This window comes from Lacerta agilis, chromosome 2 (genome assembly GCF_009819535.1).
Source record: "Lacerta agilis isolate rLacAgi1 chromosome 2, rLacAgi1.pri, whole genome shotgun sequence".
Lineage (NCBI taxonomy): Eukaryota > Metazoa > Chordata > Lepidosauria > Squamata > Lacertidae > Lacerta > Lacerta agilis.
Window position 1 is genome coordinate 117223563 of NC_046313.1, and position 21445 is coordinate 117245007.

Genomic DNA, 21445 nt, shown 5'->3' on the forward strand with positions numbered 1-21445 from the left:
TTTCAGGATTCAGCTTCAATGTGTTAGCAACTTAATGGGTAGCTGTTTTGTTTCTTGCAGGTAGGAAGACAAAGGATGGAAGCGACATCCATTGGCTTTTTGTGTCTCCAAAGACACTTCCAGAAAACAGGGCTTGCCCCTGGCAAATTTAAGGATTCCCGGAGTGGGTTGAGTAGAGAACAGCATGAAACCATTTGACATAGAAGTGCTTACCCAAGAGCACAATTTGGGGTGGTTCGCGAAAACGGTCGGCTGCATGGAAAACATGTGTTGTAGAAATGACCCCACTTACGAGGTGGTCTCCTGGCATGTAATAATTCAATGCATCTGGAACATCCCTTTCCATGTTCAAGGGGCATTTCGCCTTTGGCATCCCAGAGCCTACAAAGCGTAGCAGTAGCAGTAGCAGCAGCAGAAGCAACAGCATCACTCTGGGTCTGCCGGCTCTCATTGCCTCTGTTGTGGCTGCTCTCAGCATAGTAAGCAGCTAATAAGAAGCAGGATCAAGCCCCCGGTGGCATTAAGAGCAGAGGGATGATACAGTGTCTTCTTCACGCTGGCAGAGTCCGCGCCTGCCTCAAAGCGTTCGGTTTCAAAGGAGGTATATAAGTAGGCATTTCTTGTTGCATTAGGTTGCCTCATGCATCTCTCCATCCTGAGATTTCGGTTATTTGCAGAATAACAAATAAGGTGATGCTTGTGGGGGATCAGTCCCTTGAGTGTGGGCAGGGAAAAAAGAGAACTAAATCACTATGATTCCTATAATTAGGAGGTGAAGCATCGCCTCCGCCCTGTCAGGGATTCTGTGTGCGGCTCGAGGAGCAGGTGCAGAGCTGGAGGAAAAGAGGTTCGCAAGAGGAAAGGGTGTAGCTCAGGGATAGAGCATTTGTGAGGGGACCTCAGCAGGGGGAATTGCGGTTAAGGAGATGCTGGTAATGTTCTTTCCAGCACAGCACAGTAGCTTCTTTATCATGTTGTGCGGATGCCTGATGATCGTCTTCCAAAGCAATTACTCTATTCCGAACTTAAAAAATGGAAAGGGTAATGCTGGCGGTCAACAAGAGAGGTTCAGAGACTCTCTCAAGGCAAATCTTAAAAAAAAAATGTAGTATAAACACCAACAATTGGGAAACACTGGCCAGTGAGCGCTCCAGCTGGAGAACAGCCTTACCAAAGGTGTCATGGACTTTGAAACAAAACAAAACAAAAAAATCTTCCAGTAGCACCTTAGAGACCAACTAAGTTTGTTCTTGGTATGAGCTTTCGTGTGCATGCACACTTCTTCAGATACCTTCTTCAGATATCTGAAGAAGTGTGCATGCACACGAAAGCTCATACCAAGAACAAACTTAGTTGGTCTCTAAGGTGCAACTGGAATGATTTTTTTTTATTTTTTTACTATGGCAGACCAACACGGCTACCTACCTGTAAATGGACTTTGAAGACACTCAAACTCTGGACGAAAGGGAGAAACGTGCTAAGAGGATGACATGCTTGGCAAACCATCACCGTGATCAACTCCCACCCATAAACATATGTCCCCACTGTGGCAGGATGTGTGGATCCAGAATTGGCCTCCACAGTCACGGACTCACTGTTAAAACCGTATCTGAGTGAATCGAAGAAGTGTGCATGCACACGAAAGCTCATACCAAGAACAACTTAGTTGGTCTCTAAGGTGCTACTGCAAGGATTTTTTTATTTTTATTTTGTTAAAACCGTGTTTATGGAAGACAATCTTACTCGCTATGAATGATTGCCAAAGAGAGAAGAGAGAGATTTGCCTTGCAAGCAGAAGATCTCAGGTTTGATCCTGGCATCTCCAGGGAGAGCTGGGAGAGACTTCTGCCTGAATCCCTCTGTTAGATGCGATCGTACTAGACCACCTATAGCCATTTGGTGATGAATGCATTTTGAGAGAGCAGCTGTGCTTCAGCAGCCAATAGGAGTTGCAGAGTCGCTACCTTTCAGAGCCAACATCCCTCAGGAGCGGGCCATCCTCTGAACCATTCCAGGTGTCCCAAGAAAGGCCAAAGAGCCATAAGGGCATGAGACAATCCCTTCTCACACAGTAAAGATCTCGCGTGTCCATAAGTTATCCTTTATTCATATGGTATCAATGCTTATGCCTTTCCTTTCCATATATAGTTTGATGCTGCTAAGGAAATGAAGATGATGATGATAATATGCAATTAAAGCAGCAACATATGCGAGCACAAACAGGAAGTATTTCAAAAGGGAGAGAACAAAATCTACAAGCCAGAAATAGAGCAATTGGGGAGGGAGGGGGAAGCAACAGTGAAATATCCCACAAAAGTTACATATCAATTATAGAGGGAGCCTGGATAGCTCAATTGGTTTAAAGTATGATGCTGATAATACCAAGGTTGCAGGTTCGATCCCCGTCCGGGACAGCTGCGTATTCCTGCATTGCAGGGGGTTGGACTAGATGATCCTCGGGGTCCCTTCAAACTCAATGATTCTATGAGAGAGCTGGAGGCAGCCCTTCAGGGAGAGCCAGTGTGGTTAGTGGTTAAGAGTGCTAGACTCATAATCTGGTGAACCGGGTTCGCGTCTCCGCTCCTCCACATGCAGCTGCTGGGTGACCTTGGGCTAGTCACACTTCTCTGAAGTCTCTCAGCCCCACTCACCTCACAGAGTGTTTGTTGTGAGGGAGGAAGGGAAAGGAGAATGTGAGCCGCTTTGAGACTCCTTTGGGTAGTGATAAAGCGGGATATCAAATCCAAACTCTTCTTCTTCTTCTTCTGTTTAGGGAAGATTTTATTGATGTTTTATCATGCTTTTTCCTGTAAGATTCTGTTGGGAGCCGCCCAGAGTGGGTGGGGAAACCCAGCCAGATGGGCGGAGTATAAATTATTATTATTATTATTATTATTATTATTATATTATTATTATTATTAGGCTTTTATTGCATTGATGTTGAAAAACTTTCAATATAAATTGATTACACAAAAAAAAGGAGAAGACAGCACCAAACAGAAAGCAGAAAGGTACAAAAAACAAACTTCACAGACAAACAGCTTTCCATTTTGCCTCCTCTCCCACACCATCCTAATCAGAGAGATTTAAAAAAATGCTGCCGTGAAGATGCTTTGTGAAAATACAAGGTGCGTAAAACAAATATGTATGTTATGTATGCAATCGTGGCCATGCAATATCTAAAAGAAGGAGGAGGAAGTAACATTGAAAATATCCCACAAAGGTTATATATCAATTATGGCAAATCAATCGATCAAATCCAACCTCCAAATGTTGAAGAAGACCTTCCTAAAATAAATCGGCCTTATAAATAAGTTCACAGAAATTACTGACCTGCCATTATTATTCCCTTACCATCATGCTGGGCTGGAAATAGTGCCGGAAAACTCCATCCCTACTCTCACAACCACTTGCATTTTGTGCTGAACTGAGAGAGGGTACAGAATACTGCCCCCCTTATTTGCCTGGCCACAATTCCTTGTCTCCTAAGGCTATCAGGCTAGTGCTTAAACATAAGGCTGGTCTTAACACTGCAATGAAAGGTCATTGGGGGTCGGGGGGAGACAAATCACCCCAGAAAGCTCAGTTGGTACAGTATGAGACTCTTAAACTAAGGGTCATGGGTTCAAGTCCCACGTTGGGCAAAAGCATTCCTGCATTGCAGGGGTTTGGACTAGGTCAGGGGTCAGCAAACTTTTTCGGCAGGGGGCCAGTCCACTGTCCCTCAGACCTTGTGGGGGGGCCGGACTATATTTTTTTTGGGGGGGGGGAAATATGAACGAATTCCTATGCCCCACAAATAACCCAGAGATGCATTTTAAATAAAAGGACACATTCTACTCATGTAAAAACACGCTGATTCCTGGACCGTCTGTGGGCCGCATTTAGAAGGCGATTGGGCCGCATCCAGCCCCCGGGCCTTAGTTTGGGACCCTGCGGTCCCTTCCAACTACGATTCTGTGAAATCCCCATGGGTAGGGTGTGGCGACAGAGGAAGGCCACTTCCCATGCATAGGTTTGGAATTGACAAGAGGGCCTAACTTGATACCCCAGCATGCTCATATGAGAAGGTGGTCCACAGAAACCATGGTCCAAAACCGTTTCACAATCTGTATCATGGTTAACTCTCACATCTGCAAGACTTGAAGCTTTCATTCGTTTGTTCAGAATAGTATGAAAACTTTTTTTTAACAGAAATCTTAAGTGCAAAAATAACGAGTACAAAATAAGAAAAGTCCACAGTAAGGCAAAAACCTTTCTTTGGGCCAACTGAAATGTCACAAAATAGTCAGCAAGCTTTTCAATTCTCCGAAAGCTTCTTTTACGGTCCCCACACACCAAGGATTCATTTGGGGCAGAGGAGTTGGATTTCCTATGTGGGTTCTCTGGTGGCTGTGCTAGCAGCAGGGTTCTTGTTTAATCTCAGAAGCCACACATTGGCCTTCCTCTGTAAATTCCCCTAGAGGGCATAAGATGGATACGCCGTCTGAAGCCATTTCAACACTCCAAGCGATAATGGGTCTCCCGACCCCAGTGTGAACTTTTTGGTGTCTGTTTAGATCCGCTTTTCGGTAAAACCTCTTCCCGCATTCCAGGCACTGGAAAGGCCTCACCCCGGTGTGAATTCTCTGGTGTGAAGTAAGGTCCGTTTGCTGCCTGAAATACTTCCCACACTCCGGGCACTGATACGGTTTCTCTCCTGTGTGTATGCTTTGATGGGAGGTGAGGCTCTTTTTCTGACTGAGGTCTTCCCGCACTCCAGGCACTCGTACCGTCTCTCTCCCGTGTGGATTCTTTGGTGGGTGAGAAGGTTGGACTTGTCGTAAAAGCTCTTCCCACAGTGCGAGCACATGAAGGGCCTCTCCCCGGTGTGGATTCTCTGGTGGGAAGTGAAGCTCGTGATTTGGCTGAAGCTCTTTCCACATTCCGTGCAAGTATACGGTTTCTCCCCGTGTGATTCTTTGGTGTCTGGTCAGGTGTGGCTTGTCGTAGAAGCTCTTTCCGCATTCCGAGCAAACGTATGGCTTCTCCCCGGTGTGGATTCTTTGGTGGGAAGTCAGGCCGAAGCTTTGATGGAAGCCTTTCCCACACACCAAGCACTGATACGGTTTCTCCCCGGTGTGGATTCTTTGGTGGATCACCAGGCTCGATTTGTCATAAAATCCCTTTCCACACTCGGAACACTTATATGGTCTTTCTCCCGTATGAATTCTTTGATGCGATGAGAAGCTTGCTAGCTGCCGGAAACTCTTTCCACACTCCAGGCATTTGTATGGCTTCTCTCCTGTGTGGATTCTCCAATGAACGTTAAGGTCTGACTTGCGATTGAAGCTTTTCCCACATACTGGGCAGACATTTTTTCTTTGCCCTTTCTGTTTTCCCTGCTGAACTGAGATTTCGTGGAAATTGTCACCCTGCCAAGAAACAGGTTCGTTCGTCCACATCTCTGTTTGATTTCCTTCCTGCTTTTCTGGCTCAACTTGATCCCCAATCTCATCTTCCATCTCTAGATTCTTGTTCCTTTCCAATGACTCTCCATATGTGCCTTCATCAGTCTTATGCTCCCACTCATCACCTTCTGGAATACAGAGAGAGAAATTTGGTTAGAGGAGAAAGCAGGGGAACAAGGAGGAAGTATATTTTTTATCACCCATCATGCCAAATTTACTGCTGTAGAGAAGACGTTGTACAGGTGTGGTTCTGCTTCCACATTCCTTCCAAAGACTTAGAACTGCTCTACACATCCGACAGAAGAAGAGGAGTTTGGATTTGATATCCCGCTTTTCACTACCCGAAGGAGTCTCAAAGCGGCTAACATTCTCCTTTCCCTTCCTCCCCCACAACAAACACTCTGTGAGGTGAGTGGGGCTGAGAGACTTCAGAGAAGTGTGACTAGCCCAAGGTCACCCAGCAGCTGCATGTGGAGGAGCGAGACACGAACCTGGTACCCCAGATTACGAGTCTACCACTCTTAACCACTACACCACACTGGCTCTCCTAGACTGTGCCTTCCGGATTTGATTTGGGCTGCACTTGAAGATGACTTAGAAACTTCAACTGGTCCAAACTACAGCAGCCAATTACTGTCTGGGTTCCATTTAAATCTCATATAACACGTTTTCAAACAGCTGCATTCTTTATCCCATCTCAGCTGCATGTAAGCTGACCTACCCCTTTTGCAATGAACAGACCACAAACCTCTAAGTAAGTTTAACTGAGTTTTACTTACAGTTCCAAGCTGCATTGGGTACCATGCAATGGGTTAATTCCCAGGCCCAATTCAAGGTACTTGTGGGAATGCTCTGGAGTGTGGGTGAAGATATATTACTTTATATATCTCATCCCAGCTTGTGTTAGCAAGCTCCAAACTTAGCAGAGTTACATTCCCTTTTAAAACACAGCAGAAAACGGTTGCATAGGCTCGCTAAAGCCTCTAGAAGAAATATATATTCCTGGTATATTCCCCTTCTTCCCTCTTAAAAGTAAAGACACAACACAGCACTGTTTATAAGATATAAAAGAGTTTACTTACAGGCATCCTGAGATACAGTGCAGTCTCAGAAAAGCAGACAGGCTTAGATAAATGTATTTACATGTAGAAGCTAACTCCATAAGGGAGGAAAGCCTCTTGTGCTCTCTTGGCTAAGAGCATCTTCTCCTAAGATGTTGCTTGTTCAAAACACGATGCAAAAGAGGAAGATGGGGTCTGCTTCCTGTGGCTTTGTGTAAACCTCCCCAGGTGAAACCACACCCATCTCCAGTTACATAGAGGAAGTTGTCTCAGTCCAGGTAAACAGGACGTTAAGGCTGGAGGACCGAGACACCTTCATGTCCACTCTAGCAGTGTTGTGTTTGACTGCTCTGTGTTTACATCCCACAGTACTCATGCTTGTGTTTAAAGCCATAAATCATTCAGGCCCCAGATATATGAAAAACTGCCTCCTTTCCTACAGACCACCAAGAAGCGCCCCCCCCGCCAAGCTCAGGATAGTGATGGTGGCAGACGATAAGCTGTAAACTCCCTCCCCACAGAAGTGTGTCTGGCAACTTCATTACAGTGGTACCTTGGTACTCGAATGGCTTGGCTGCCAAACAAATTGGCTCCCAAACGCCGCAACCCGGAAGTAAGTGTTCTGGTTTGCAAACGTTTTTTCAGAAGCCGAACGTCTGATGCGGCTTCCGCTTGAGTGCAGGAAGCTCCTGCAGCCAATCGGAAGCCGCGTCTTGGGTTTTCGAAAGGTTTCAGGGTTGAACAAACTCCCGGAACGGATTAAGTTCCAAGTTACCACTGTATGTAGTTTTCATCATATGCTGAAGACAAACCTCTTCAACCTGGCCTCGGACACCTAAAATGCATATTTCAGATCCACTCTATATTTTATGACTGCATTTTTAAAGCTGCATTGTGTTATAACAAAATTGTTGGGACTTAACAAAGTGTGGCCCTTACCCAGACAGGCCACGTTCCAATAATTCTCCAGTTGCACTTCCCCGTGCAGAGCCCTTTGGCCTGGATCCAGCAGAGCCCACTCCTCCTCGGTGAAACACACGGCCACCTCCTCAAGGCCATGGGACCCTGAATGAGGAAGAAAATGCCATGTCCTTCAAGTTATATGCATCTTAAATTTATACATATATATCTTGGGCTAGGGTATTTTTAGCGGAGGGCGGTTGTTGCTGTTGTTGATGTTAATTTCTTGTATCCTTATTTTGGATATTATTATTTAGGTGGAAATTTTTCGATTGGGACGTGTGCTTTTGATGCTTCGCTAATTGTTTATGACTACTTTTGTTGTGCTTGTAGTTATCTAATTTTTTATATGTTGTAAGCTGCCTTGAGCACGGTTTTAACTCTGGAAAGGCGGCATACAAATAAAAGATTGACAAACAGATTCTGAAAGATTTCTGATTTGCAAGAAATGAGCGTCCCCTTCCAAACCACCTCCACCACGCCTTTGGAGTCAAACTTTTGCCTAAGCAAAATAAGCAGAGCTTGCTTCTGTGTGTGTTGTTTGATGGGTTTAACATCTCTGTCAACATATGACAGGCACCCAATATGCAGTCGTACCTTGGAAGTAGAACAGAATCTGTTCCGGAAGTCCGTTCGACTTCCAAAACGTTCAGAAACCAAAGCACGGCTTCTGATTGGCTGCAGAAATCCAACTCCAAAACGTTCAGAAACCAAAGCACGGCTTCTGATTGGCTGCAGAAATCCAACTCCAAAACATTCAGAAACCAAAGCAAGGCTTCTGATTGGCTGCAGAAATCCAACTCCAAAACATTCAGAAACCAAAGCACGGCTTCTGATTGGCTGCAGGAAGCTCCTGCAGCCAATCGGAAGCTGGCGAAGCCCTGTCAGACGTTTGGCTTCCAAAAATAGTTTGCAAACCAGAACAGCCATTTCCGGGGTTGTGGCGTTCAGGGGCCAAAAATAAACTGTTCGAAAACCCAGGTACACTGGTACCTCTCGTTGCAAACAGGATCCGTTCCGGAGCCCCATCCGCAACATGAGCAGCTCGTATCTTGAAGCGCCACGTCTGCGCATGTGCACGATGCGATTCGGCGCTCCTGCACTTGCGCGAACCGCCGAACCCAGAAGTAACCCATGCCGGTACTTCCGGGTTCGGCGCGTCCATCTCCCGTGACGAACGCAACCTGAAGCAATCGTAACCAGAGGTACGCCTGTACGCACTTAGACTAAGCATTAGGAAGAATTTTCTGATGGTAAGAGCTGCTCGACAAGTGGAACAGACCCTCTTAGAAGGACTCTGCTTCATTGGAGGAGGTCAGGTGGCCATCTGTCAGGGATTCTTTAGGTGTGATTCCTGCATTGCAAGGGGCTGCACTAGATAACCTCATGTGGTCCCTTCCATCTCTACACTTCTGTGAATCTATGGAACGTGGAGGCTCCCCAACCATCCTGTGTACATGTTTTTTCTGACGATCCTTACCCGAGTCGACGGTGCAGAAGCTGTTGCTGTTGCTCTGTCACAAATGAGGGACGATTCGGAGAAGGTCGGGGACAACACCCCATTGCCTGCTGCAGAAGATGGCGAAAACAGATGTTGTTTTTGCTCTTAGAAAAGCAGTGTTGCTGCTGGTATGCCCATGCTGCCCACTTTTTTATTGCTTGGTTAATTTGAAGGAAACCAGTAAATTCTTTCCCAGGGTTTACTGTATTTTCATACATTCAGATTACATGTTACATCTCATCTTAACTACAACATTTAATCTTCTTCTTCAGAATATTCTTCCTCAAGGTTTTGGCATATTTACACACTTTCAACTTCATATGCTAAGTACTATCTTGGCTTGAGTTAAGATGAGATGTAACATGTAAATTTGAATGTATGAAAATACAGTAAACACTGGGAAAGAATTTATTGAAGGAGCCCGAAACTGTCCATGGGGCAAAACAGGGGACAAACGCCGGCACCCTGTCTAACATTTGTGCATAACATCTTCAATATTTCATCTGATTGGACTTACCTTTGTCGATATCCACAGGAGCCTGGCTAAAGGAACTTTAAAGACTGAAATTCCCTGTTGCATTAACTTGAATGAGTTTTCTGTTTGTGGCTTCTTTATTAGATTTTCACATTGCCCTCTCTATTCTTGATTACTAATGTAGGATTCGGAACGTGGAATGGTTTGGTAGATTTCTGTGCGCCGTTTATGTGCTGCTTACTGTATACCGGTTTACTACGAGTATTGGCAGCATTGGTTAATTTGAAGGGCACTAAAAAGGTATCAGCACACAAGAGTTCTCTAAAATGTTACAAGTATAATGCAATGACTTCATAATCAGAATCCCAGCCTTCGCTCCTTTGGGAGGGAATGGTGGGATATGAATGAGATAACAAACAAAAGGAAGAATACTTCTAAATATAAGAGGAAACAACACCCACAAAAGATGAATGGGTTAATGAAATCAATGGACTGTGTTGAAATGGCAAAGGTAACTGCCAGACTAGAAGAGTGGGATTTCTTCTTGTTAGGTTTATATTGAACGTACTGTTATGAACAAGAAGGCCGTAAAGAGATCTGAAATATAATGTCTTTATCGAACAATATGGAAAGTCAAAGAAAAAAAAAACAAAAATGGTTATTTGTGATGTAGCTAAGAGGATTATGTGAAAGTTTAATAAAATGTATATTTTTCAAAAACACTTCTAAATATATATACCACCTTATAATATAATGTAGTTGTGCATTATTAATGCATTTAAAAGCCTTTCTCTTAACCCAGGCATTTGATGCTGAAATCCTGGCAACCCTGAGGATAATTGCGACTGCTTTAAACTGTTTTTAGGATGTTTTAAATTCTACTTTTTACTAGTGTGCTGCAATTCTGGGATATAAATTGAGAGAACTACAACAAAACAGTACTTGGTAACAAGATATAATATAGAGGGACATAAATAATCATCATCAACAATAAAACATTAGGATCGCCAAGTCATTTAATTTGCCACTTTAAGATTCCCATAGATCAGTTTTGAAAAGAGAGAGGAGGAAGAACTGAAATGCATGGTAAAAACAATTACATTGAATCAATACATTAATTAAAACAGGAGACAAGATGGGATTCGACTCAATTGTGCGTACGGAACAAGATCTACTATTGCAGTGGGATTTTCCCCTCTCCCCAATGACTGCTAAATCTCTTCTGGAGAGTTAAGAGAAAACTGCAAACAGATTTAAGAGATGCACAGGCAGGGCTACGACTAGCTAAGAACCGGAAGACCCAGGAAATACCAACAATAGGTGAATGGCAAATGAAGATGATGGACTTTATGGAGCTTGCCAAACTGTCTGGAAGTCTCCGCGACCAGGGAGAAGAGTCAGTTGAGGAAGATTGGAAGAAATTTAAAGTTTATTTGAATAAATATTGTAATATTTAGTGTTGCCTTAGGAGGTAGTTATAGTTTTTTGCTATATATTTTTGGGAACAGGTTAATTAAAAGTTCTAGAAGTATAATGGTTAGGATGTTAGTTTATGGAAATTGCTAGAGAATATTAAGGAAATGAAATTCAGATTGGGGGGGGGGGAGACCGAGGGAAGTCACCCAATAATGTAAAGAATAAGTTATGTATGTAAGAAGAACTTATTGTTCTTTTTTCTTTTTCTCTTTTCCTTTGTATTTTCAATATGAAATGTAAAATGGTGTTATTCTTTTTAATATCTTACAAAATTTAATTAAATTTTTTTTAAAGAGAGATGCACAGGCAGCACAATGGGGGAGGGAATGGGGGGGGGGATGGAATCTTGTCGTGCAAACAGAACTTGCTCCATGTGGTCATACCTCGCTTAGAGTAATGCTGAATTTAACTCTCAGGCTGAGAGAGGAATAAACTCTGGGAGTTGTGGGGGGGGACCCACACTCGGAGATGGACAGCCCACCCCACACGCAAGATCAGCGGCTCGTTAATTACAGGCATCCACAAAGAGGAAGAGGGAGATCTAGATTTTTTTTCCTGGAGAACGTCCTAGCACCCAGAAACTCGAGGAATGGGAAATCCTCCCTTACCCTGCGACACATCTTGAGTCCGAATCTCTGGCGCGATTCCCACCCAGAGTGACTTCTTGCAGCCATTGGGAACGTCTTTTTCTGACTCGAGGGAATCAGCGACTGCTTGCAGGAGGGACTGCGGCACCTGAAACAGCAACCAAGATTTGATTCAGGGAGCAGGGAAGAGAACTAGGGGAATGGGATGGATTTTCACCATCTTCTTCTTCTTCAGCTCTGCAAAACGCTCAGTGGGGCTGCAACAGGAACACAGGAAGCAGAGAATGGCCCATGGCCACAAGGGTGGATTTGATTTAAATCAAATCGATTTAAATCATAGAATCATAGAATTGGAAGAGACCCCAAGGGCCATCCAGTCCAACCCCCTGCCAAGCAGGAAACACCATCAAAGCATTCCTGACAGATGGCTGTCAAGCCTCCGCTTAAAGACCTCCAAAGAAGGAGACTCCACCACACTCCTTGGTAGCAAATCCCACTGTCAAACAGCTCTCACTGTCAGGAAGTTCTTCCTAATGTTTAGGTGGAATCTTCCTAATGTTTAGGTGGAATATCATGATTTAAATCACTAGTCCGTAAAATCAGGAAGACCAAAATTTTAATAAGAAACGGGGGGAAATTGAAACTTTATCTTAAAGACCATTGCAAACAGTTAAATTGTTAGTAGGATTGGAATAATCACTTGTAGTTTAAGGGTGAATTCTGGACACAATGGAAAAGTAAAAGATCTGGATCATCCAAAAAAAAAGATGCGGGAGCAAAATTATTAAATAAGGACCCCACGAAGGGGACGATGGAAGTCCAGGAGATTTCTTGGTTTATAATTTATGTTTGATATAAAATTTCAATTCGAAAAACCAAATAAATTAATTTATTTTTTTAAAAGAGAGTTTCTCTACCATTGACAAGATCTCCGTCCTCATCGGTTTCTGAATTAAGGGGCGATTCAATTAGAAAGTAATGTATTTAGCGTTAACTCTTACAGCGTGCACTGAGTTTCTGACCCAACTAAGCCTCCTGGAGCAGAACATACATCAGGACACTTAGTGTGGTCAGAATCAAGTAGACTCTTCCAGAGTTAACGCTTCTGGTCAATGTGCCACCGCAGCCGATGGAGGGCTGTGAAAATTTGTGTCCTGGGTTTTTTAGACTCGGCTACCCCTATACTTTCTGCCCACCTAGCAGTTCGAAAGCACGTCAAAGTGCAAGTAGATAAATAGGGACCGCTCCAGCGGGAAGGTAAACGGCGTTTCCGTGCACTGCTCTGGTTCGCCAGAAGCGGCTTAGTCATGCTGGCCACATGACCCAGAAGCTGTACGCCGGCTCCCTCGGCCAGTAAAGCGAGATGAGCGCCACAACCCCAGAGTCGACCGCGACTAGACCTAACGGTCAGGGGTCCCTTTACCCATATACTATCTGAAACCAAAGGGGCACATTGGTTGCTAGATGTGTACTTGTTCTCACAACAACCAACCAGATGCCTGTGCGAAACCTTAAGCTGGAACCGAGCACATGAGAACTCTCGCTTCCTGAGGCTTCCAGCAAGGGGTGTATTCAGAAGCATGGCTGGCTCCCGCTGCAGAGGCAGAGAACCACCATGGTTAGTAGCCATTGATAGCTTTCTCCTCCTTGGAACCACGAAGATGAAAATATTCTCTCACCTGCTTCTCCTCTCCCTGCTTCTTCCCCTCCGCCTGGCTCAGGAGGAAGCCTTCTGCCAGGGCCACCGCCTGGGAGCTGGTTTCCGCTCTGCACTCCCTGACCCAGCTCTCCATCTCCGGGGGGAGGACAGCCAGGAACTGCTCCAAGATCACCAGGTCCAGCATCTGGGCCTTGGTGAGCCTTTCTGGCTTCAGCCACCGACGGCAGAGACTGTGGAGTCGGCTGCAAACCTCTCGGGGTCCCTTGGCCTCCTGGTAGAGTAACCCTCTGAAGCGCTGCCGGTGGTCATCGAGCTGGCATCGTCACACCCGGCATCTCTGGGGCAGACTTTCCCTGTATGTCCCACGGCTCCCAATCTCAACAGCGTCATGGCCAGCTGCGGTTCGCTCCTCCATCTTCGTTCTGTACTCCAACGCGGCTTCCGAGATCGCCGTAAAGGTATTCTCCCGCCAATTCTCTCTTGTTAAAGCCAAGAGCTGCCCGGATCAGAGGCTTGCAAAGGGCTGGAGTTCTTTTGCGGGGAGCAAAGGTATTTTCACAAGCCGGAGCGGACAACTCCAGCTGGCAACCACTGGGGCTTCTCCCTGAAGGAAAGACAGGCAAATGTTAAGGCTCAGTGAGAAACCAGAGACTGAAGAGCTGTTTGGAAATGTGTTTTTAAATACTGTTTGTAATGCTTTAAACCCACCCTGCAGGTAGTAAGTTATGCACCCACCTGTGGTGGTTTTGCCTCTAGGTCTCTACAGTATTGGAGACTCAATCTTTGATCGCATTTCTAAATCAATAAATGGGCCACCCACAAAGTAGCCCCTTCTCTTGTTTCTCTGGCCTCAAACTCCTCCATAAATATCTTATTCATTTCCTCTTGGTTGCAGCCAGATCAATAGCTGGAGGCTGGAAAATGTCCTCTGATCTATTATTAGTAGTAGAAGTAGTACCTCGATTGTCGAACGGAATCCATTCTGGAAGACCGTTCGATTTCCGCAACATTCTACAACCGAGGTGCAATGGGCCAGTCGGCAAATTCCATTGAGAAATTTGAGAAACATTATTCATGCATGCAACGAATATTAGTGGCAAGAAATTCGAAAAATGAAGCAGTACCTACAATAGCAGAGTGGCAAGCCCTAATGATAGAATATCTCCAGATAGCAAAGATGATGATGATAATAATAATAATAATAATAATAATAATAATAATATATAATAATAATAAATTATTTATACCCCGGCCCATCTGGCCGGGTCTCCCCAGCCACTCTGGGCGGCCTCCAACAAATACCAACATACAATACAAAGTCACAATTAAAAACTTCCCTAAACAGGGCTGCCTTCATGTATTTTCTAAATGACAGGTAGTTGTTTATCTCCTTGACCTGTGATGGGAGGGCGTTCCACAGGGCGGGGCGCCACTACCAAGAAGGCCCTCTGTCTGGTTCCCTGTAGCTTCTCGCAGTGAGGGAACCGCCAGAAGGCCCTCGCGCTGGTTTTCAGTGTCCAGGCTGAATGATGGGGGTGGAGACGCTCCTTCAGGATACAGGACCGAGGCCGTTTAGGGCTTTAAAGGTCAACACCAACACTTTGAATTGTGCTCGGAAACGTACTGGGAGCCAATGCAGATCTCTCAGGACCGGTGTTATGTGGTCCGGGGGCCACTCCCAGTCACCAGTCTAGCTGCCGCATTCTGGATTAATTGCAGTTTCCGGGTCACCTTCAAAGGTAGCCCCACATAGAGCGCATTGCAGTAGTCCAAGCGGGAGATTACCAGAGCATGCACCACTCTGGCAAGATGATAAGAGATCAATCGAAACAGAGTGTAGATAAAGACGGGAGAATATTTAAGGAATACATAAAAAAATTATTGTAAGAATAAGAATCTCCTGGCAGAACTAGAGTGATTCTTGTAAATAAAAGGTGGAAACGATATTATGTTTGCACGTACGAAAATAATTAAGTTAATTTGAAAACAGATATAGTAAATGAAAATATTGGGAAGATATAGTAAATGAAAATATTGGCACGCCTATCCTTCACTGCCTCTCGCAGTTTGGCCAAACTCATGCCAGTCGCTTTGAGAACACTGTCCAACCATCTCATCCTCTGTCGTCCCCTTCTCCTTGTGCCCTCCATCTTTCCCAACATCAGGGTCTTTTCCAGGGAGTCTTCTCTTCTCATGAGGTGGCCAAGTACTGGAGCCTCAACTTCAGGATCTGTCCTTCTAGTGAGCACTCAGGGCTGATTTCCTTGAGAATGTATAGGTTTGATCTTCTTGCAGTCCATGGGACTCTCAATAGTCTCCTCCAGCACCATAATTCAAAAGCATCAATTCTTCGGCGATCAGCCTTCTTTATGGTCCAGCTCTCACTATGGTCTGCCATAGTCAAAACAAAATAAAAAAATCCTTCCCGTAGCACCTTAGAGACCAACTATCTGAAGAAGTGTGCATGCACACGAAAGCTCACACCAAGAACAAACTTAGTTGGTCTCTAAGGTGCTACTGGAAGGTTTTTTGTTTTTGTTTTATTTTGTTTTGACTATGATACCATGTTAAACATTCATGGCTTCCCCAAAAAACATCCTGGGAGTTATAGTTTGTTAAAGGGGTGTTGAGAGTTGCTAAGAGACCCCCCTAATTGCATAGTTTCCTGGGAAGGGGGGTGATTGCTAAGCCACTCTGGGAATTGTAGCTCTGTGAGGGGAAGGGGGTGTGTGTGTGTCTCCTAATAACTCTCAGCACCCTTAACAAACTACAGCTCACATGGTGCTTTGTGGGAGGGGAGGCATGACTGCTTAAAGTGGTATCCGAGCGCTGGGCGAACGTACAGGACGGCTTCCTCTTTTCCAGTTTCCACAGCAGGAAACTGAGGTTTACTCAATTAAAAGCAGATTCAAGCACTGTGTCACCTTTCGGGGGGTGGAGGAATCTATTACATTTTTATTTTTCCTTTTTTGCAGTTTTTTAACTGTGTTTATGGGAGGAGGGGTTATTGGTTATTCTTTGTATTTTGTGTTCTCGTTTTGTATTTTGACGTTGTGTACCGCCCTGTGATTTTTCAGGAAAGGGGCGGTGTACAAAATTAATAACTAAAAATAATAATAATAATAACGCGAGGACGTTTGAGCTCTGCAAGCAAAACGAAGTGGGGAAATTGCTTTAAGCGCCGTGCAAGCTCTCCGCAAAGCAATGCAAATCAGGCTTAGGGCTCAGCAAAGGGAGACCGTCTGGAGAGGGTCCAAAAAGTCTGGCTTTTAATTTATATTAACAGTGGGCCTTTGGCGACAGTTGTGCAAACCTATAGATCCGGGATGCGTTTGAATCCCCGCCGCCCCCCCAATAGTGACAGCCTGGAAGTGTGTCCCCCCCCCCCCGGTCTCCCTTTGTAGGGACTGAAAAAAGAGGGATGGGGGGGGAATCCCTGCCTGCCTCCTGCTGCCTGCTTTGGGCTTCTTCTCTCCCCACGGGACCGACCAAAGCCCACTCCTCTGCAATACATTATTGCAGCGCATTGCAACAATGCAGCGTATTGCAACACTGTAATGCAATGCATTGCAACAATGCAATTCACCGCACTGCAACAATGCAATGCAATTGCAACAATGCAATGCCGTCCCCTGCTCTCCTTTGAAGCTATTTTCCTCCCTGGGGGATCTCCCCTTCCCGGAGAGGCCCTTTTGCACTCACCCGATGCGCTCTTTCGCCAGGGGAATAGTAGCAGGAGGGCTGGGGGGGGGGGTGGCGGCGGCGCAGGCAGGAAGTGGGCCTTCCTCTTTCTTCTGAGGCGCCTCTCTAGGAAGGCCGACTCTCTCGCGTTAACCTTTAGACTGCTGGATTCTCACCCCCCACCCCCCCCTCGCTCTGTGCAGCAAGTTTGCTCGTTGCATTGCGTTGCCCGATCTTCTTCTTTTTTAAAGGCTTCTCGTTAATTTTACTGGCTCGTGTTTTATCTTGATGTTAAGTGGCTTTGAGACTTCCGTGTGTGTGTGTGTGTGTGTATTTGTAAAGAAGCAGCCGAGTGCAATATAATAAAAATAATAAGCAGGACCATGGGGCGTACCCAGGGGGCGGGGGGGGGGCAAATGCCCCCCCCCTAGAAGCAAGCTACCCCCCCCCAGAAGCAAAATGATCGGTATCCATTTGGAGTAGGACCGGGACTCCAGGGAAGAGCCGACAGCTGAACAGAGCTAGGAAATAGCCCTGCAGTTCCTGAAGCTGCCACTGGGGGGGCGCAGGGAGTCCTCAGCCCCACCAGAAAGTGCAGAGACTGAAGGAATGTAATCATAGAGTTGAAAGGGACCCCCCAAGGGTCATCTAGTCCAACCCGCCACAATGCTATCCTTAATGTTGTTTACATCTCTCCCCCCCCCCCCTTCACATGGCTTAAAGTCAGTTGTAATCAGATTTCTGGGGCTGATCCACTGGGGTTGGATCAGTATAAATAGAAGAATGCAATGCTATATAAAGGAGAAATATTCCATGTAAATTGGCACACTTGAATTTAAGCATGCTTACAGTCAAGGCTGTAGGAATAAACCAATTTAAATGCTGTGTAAAGTTGGGATTTTACCCTCAGGACTGCATTGAAACGAAAGTTTTGAACAAGTTTTCTTCAAACCCAAGAAAATGATATTACCGGTAGTATAAGACATGTAACTAGATTTCAAGCAAATCATTGTAATAATTATTGTAATAAAGCACTGCTATAATTATATATAATTTTCTTAAAATTTTGGTTTCATTCACCTTTTCCGTGCTGAAATGTCACAACCTGAGCGACGATGGCTTGCCCCCCCCCCTAGTTTTGATCCTGGGTACGCCCCTGAGCAGGACGTTTAAAGCACATCACCACCCCGAAACGAATCCCGTGAACTGTTGTTTAACCCGCACAGAACTGCAAGCCCCCATCATCCTTAGAAAACTACGGTTCCCAGGATTATTTCTGGGATGGCGTGTTTTTTAAATCGGTGTTTCCCAAACTTGGGTCGCCAGCTGCTTTTTGAGACTACAATTCCCACCATCCCTGACCACTGGTCCTGCTAGCTAGGGATGATGGGAGTTGTAGTTTAAAAACAGATGGCGACCCAAGTTTGGGGAACACCGCTTTAAATGTGTCGTGCACAAGAACGAGAGAGAACAGCCAATCAGAGAAAACCTCTGAGCTTTTCTAGTCTTTCTAGATTTTATCTCTCTCCTAAACTCCTCCCTGAAACTCTTGCGAGGTGCCTCATTGGCTCAGACCAATTAAAGTACTGTACAAGGATGCCGCTTTTACCCACAGTTCAAGAAGGATACTGACAAGCTGGAACGTGTCCAGAGGAGGGCAACCAAAATGGTCAAAGGCCTGGAAAGGATGCCTTATGAGGAACGGATTAGGGAGCTGGGTATGTTTAGCCTGGAGAAGAGAAGGTGAAGGGGTGATATGATAGCCATGTTCAAATATATCAAAGGATGTCATATAGAGGAGGGAGAAAGGTTGTTTTCTGCTGCTCCAGAGAATCGGACACGGGGCAATGGATTCAAACTACAAGAAAGAAGATTCCACCTAAACATTAGGAAGAACTTCCTGACAGTAAGAGCTGTTGGACAGTGGAATTTGCTGCCAAGGAGTGTGGTGGAGTCTCCTTCTTTGGAGGTCTTTAAACAGAGGCTTGACAGTCACAGGTGGGTAGCCGTGTTGGTCTGCCAGAGTCGAAACAAAATAAAAAATTCCTTCCAGTAGCACCTTAGAGACCAACTGAGTTTGTTCTTGGTATGAGCTTTCGTGTGCATGCACACTTCTTCAGATCTGTCAGGAATGCTTTGATGGTGTTCCCTGCTTGGCAGGGGGTTGGACTGGATGGCCCTGTGGTCTCTTCCAATTCTAGGATTCTATGATTCTAACTGGAGCGTCCCTCGGGAGTGTCGGAGATTTAATACAGCCCAAAGGATTCCTGCATTGCAGGGGGTTGGACTGGATGACCCTTAGGATCCCTTCCAACTCTACAATTCTATGATTCCAAAATACAGATTGCCAGGATGGAAGCAAGGGGGAGTCGCGAGGCGCGCAGGTAATGCTATTGGGGGGGGGGGGAGAGGCAGCCCACGGAAGGGTTAAAAGGAGAGATCCCACCTGCCTAGAGAGGCCTGGGAAGGGACCCTCCCTCTGTCCCCCCCCCCTCACCGCCCCGCCCCCTCGTCTTGGGTGGTCCCTCCTGATGCAGAGCAAGGTGCGCGCGGGAGAGATGCTACGCGCATGGCGAGGGGTGAGTCGTGCCAAAGGGGAGATTTCGTGGGTGGGGGACCCGAATACGAGGATATTGGGGGGCCGAGGGAGGAATGGAAGGATCTCTGGGAGGGAAGCCCAGCCTTCTTGCTCCTGCCCGGGAATCCCCTTTAAGTCACATCCCTACACGAGGCGAGGGGCGTCCTATCCACCCCCCTCACAAGCCTTTCTTCCCTGGAAGCTGGATCGGTGCCCGCCTCCTCCTGGTGGAGAAGCCGGAGCTTCTGGGGGATCCAGACGTGGGACGCTGCCTTACACCGACTCAGCCCTTCGGTCCACGTGGGTCAGGATTGCTTAGGGTTGCTGCCTTTGTTCTGGCAAAGTACGCGCAGGGCGGTGGGGGGGGGCCGCCGGATTCTTAATTATTATTATTATTTGGCGCCGAATTGACTTCAAAGCAATCCATTACAATCTATTGCAGCCTAACAGGATGCCCCTCTCTGGAATTTTATAATAAATTCTATTTTTCGTTTTCTTCTTACAAACATTTAATGTCGACTTGGTGGGGGGGGGAGGGGCTACAGTGGAAAGGAAGCCAGGCTGGAGGAAGTGAGTTGGGGAAGGACCCAGCAGCCAGCAGAGTGGCTGGGGAAACCCTGCCAGATGGGAGGGGAAATAATAATAATTATTATTGTTGTTGTTATTATTGTGTTGTTGTTGTTGTTTAAGTCACTGGGAGCTTGTGGCCAGGGAGGCTGCAATGCCAAACTCCCATCTAACAGGGATAAAAGTTGATGCAAAAGGCATGACTCTAGTCCAGTGTTTTTCAACCTTTTTTGGGCAAAGGCACACTTGTTTCATGAAAAAAATCACGAGGCACACCACCATTAGAAAATGTTAAAAAAAATTAACTCTGTGCCTATATTGACTATATATAAAGTAATTTTTCAATTTTTCCCACGGCACACCAGGCACCATCTCGTGTGCCGTGGAACAGTGGTTGAAAAACACTGCTCTAGTCATCATGATGATGATGTTATGTCTAGGCGGCTGGGTTTTCTTGCATGGTGGGTTTGAAGAGGAAAGCAACCCTCCTTCACCATGTAAATGGTGTGTGGTAACTCCACACAAAGGGAGACTTACCCTTCAACAGCTAAACTTTAGGGGGCAGGAAAATGCTTGCAGGGTCTCTGAAGCTCCCTTTGCTTCTCCCCCCCTCCCTCCCAGGAACCTGCAACTTCTGAGCTCCTCAGGAAGGGTGGAAGAGGCTGATCCTGCAAACCTGGCACAGGTGGAAGGGGGAACATGGACGGTTGACTTGGTCAGGCTGCCTCCTGCATCCATCCCCAAAACTGTTGAGCATTCCCTCCCAGGACCCTCAGAGAGATCTGGTGAGTTGCAGGGGATAAGGCCAGGGATGGATAGAGACAGAAGCAGGGAAACACTGGCAAGGTGTTGGACAAATATGTCCCAGGGATCTTGACCCAGAGGGTAAAAAAGGAGTCTACACCACGATCAGGCAGATTCCAGAGGTATGTTTCAGAGGTCAGGCAAACCAAAATCCATTCACTGAGCCCCCACCCCACACACAGCCGTGTGGTCTGCACAAACTGGGCTCCAACATCAAGGTGGCACTAATTCTTATGTTATATAATAAAATAAAGGCACTTTTCATTTCTTTAGTCCATTTCCAGTTCTTTATGTACTCTTTTATAGGAGAATTATACAAGGACTGTGCCAGCCCTCATTTACTGGTTTCCAGTTTCGACAGAATCTTGTTAGTTCCAAAGATGAATTTAGGGCTTTGGGGCTCATAGGGAGTGGAGTGTCCAAAATAACTTGAACTCTGTCTGTTCCAAGGGCCCTGGTCCCTTTTCTCAATTCATAGCCAAGAAAAGTCACCCGTTCTTTTCCAAGATGGGCTTTTACCTTAGACACTCTATATCCTGCTTCTCCTTAATGATTTAAAAAGGAGATGGTGGCACCTATGCATTGTTCGTATTCTTTGGCATGTCACCCGCATATTGCTCCAGGTGATTTTAGGGTGCTGGGCTT

The 21445-nt window shown here is 45.8% G+C and overlaps 2 protein-coding genes across 2 annotated transcripts; both read right to left on the bottom strand.

Moving 5' to 3' along the window:
• Nucleotides 1–4190: 4190 nt before the first annotated feature.
• On the bottom strand, nucleotides 4191–5528 carry LOC117042765 (zinc finger protein 502-like). Its single transcript, XM_033142406.1, has one exon. The coding sequence runs from the start codon at nucleotides 5502–5504 to the stop codon at nucleotides 4398–4400; it is 1107 nt and encodes a 368-aa protein (XP_032998297.1). The 5' UTR covers nucleotides 5505–5528; the 3' UTR covers nucleotides 4191–4397.
• Nucleotides 5489–16890, bottom strand: LOC117042809 (zinc finger protein 24-like). Its single transcript, XM_033142463.1, has 6 exons — nucleotides 16873–16890; nucleotides 13190–13774; nucleotides 11532–11658; nucleotides 8952–9040; nucleotides 7451–7576; nucleotides 5489–5578 (listed from the first exon to the last, which is right to left on the bottom strand). Exons 2-6 carry the CDS (start codon nucleotides 13352–13354, stop codon nucleotides 5507–5509), a joined length of 579 nt encoding a protein of 192 aa, XP_032998354.1. The 5' UTR covers nucleotides 13355–13774; nucleotides 16873–16890; the 3' UTR covers nucleotides 5489–5506.
• Between the last annotated feature and the right edge of the window lie 4555 nt (nucleotides 16891–21445).

Coding starts and splice junctions, on each gene's coding strand:
- LOC117042765 (XM_033142406.1), bottom strand. CDS start 5,504: ATGGAAGATGAGATTGGGGATCAAGTTGAGCCAGAAAAGCAGGAAGGA.
- LOC117042809 (XM_033142463.1), bottom strand. CDS start 13,354: ATGCTGGACCTGGTGATCTTGGAGCAGTTCCTGGCTGTCCTCCCCCCG. Junction 7,577..8,951: donor CTTCTGCACCGTCGACTCGG/GTAAGGATCGTC, acceptor TTCCTCATTCAG/GGTCCCATGGCCTTGAGGAG. Junction 5,579..7,450: donor TTGGAACGTGGCCTGTCTGG/GTAAGGGCCACA, acceptor TCTGTATTCCAG/AAGGTGATGAGTGGGAGCAT.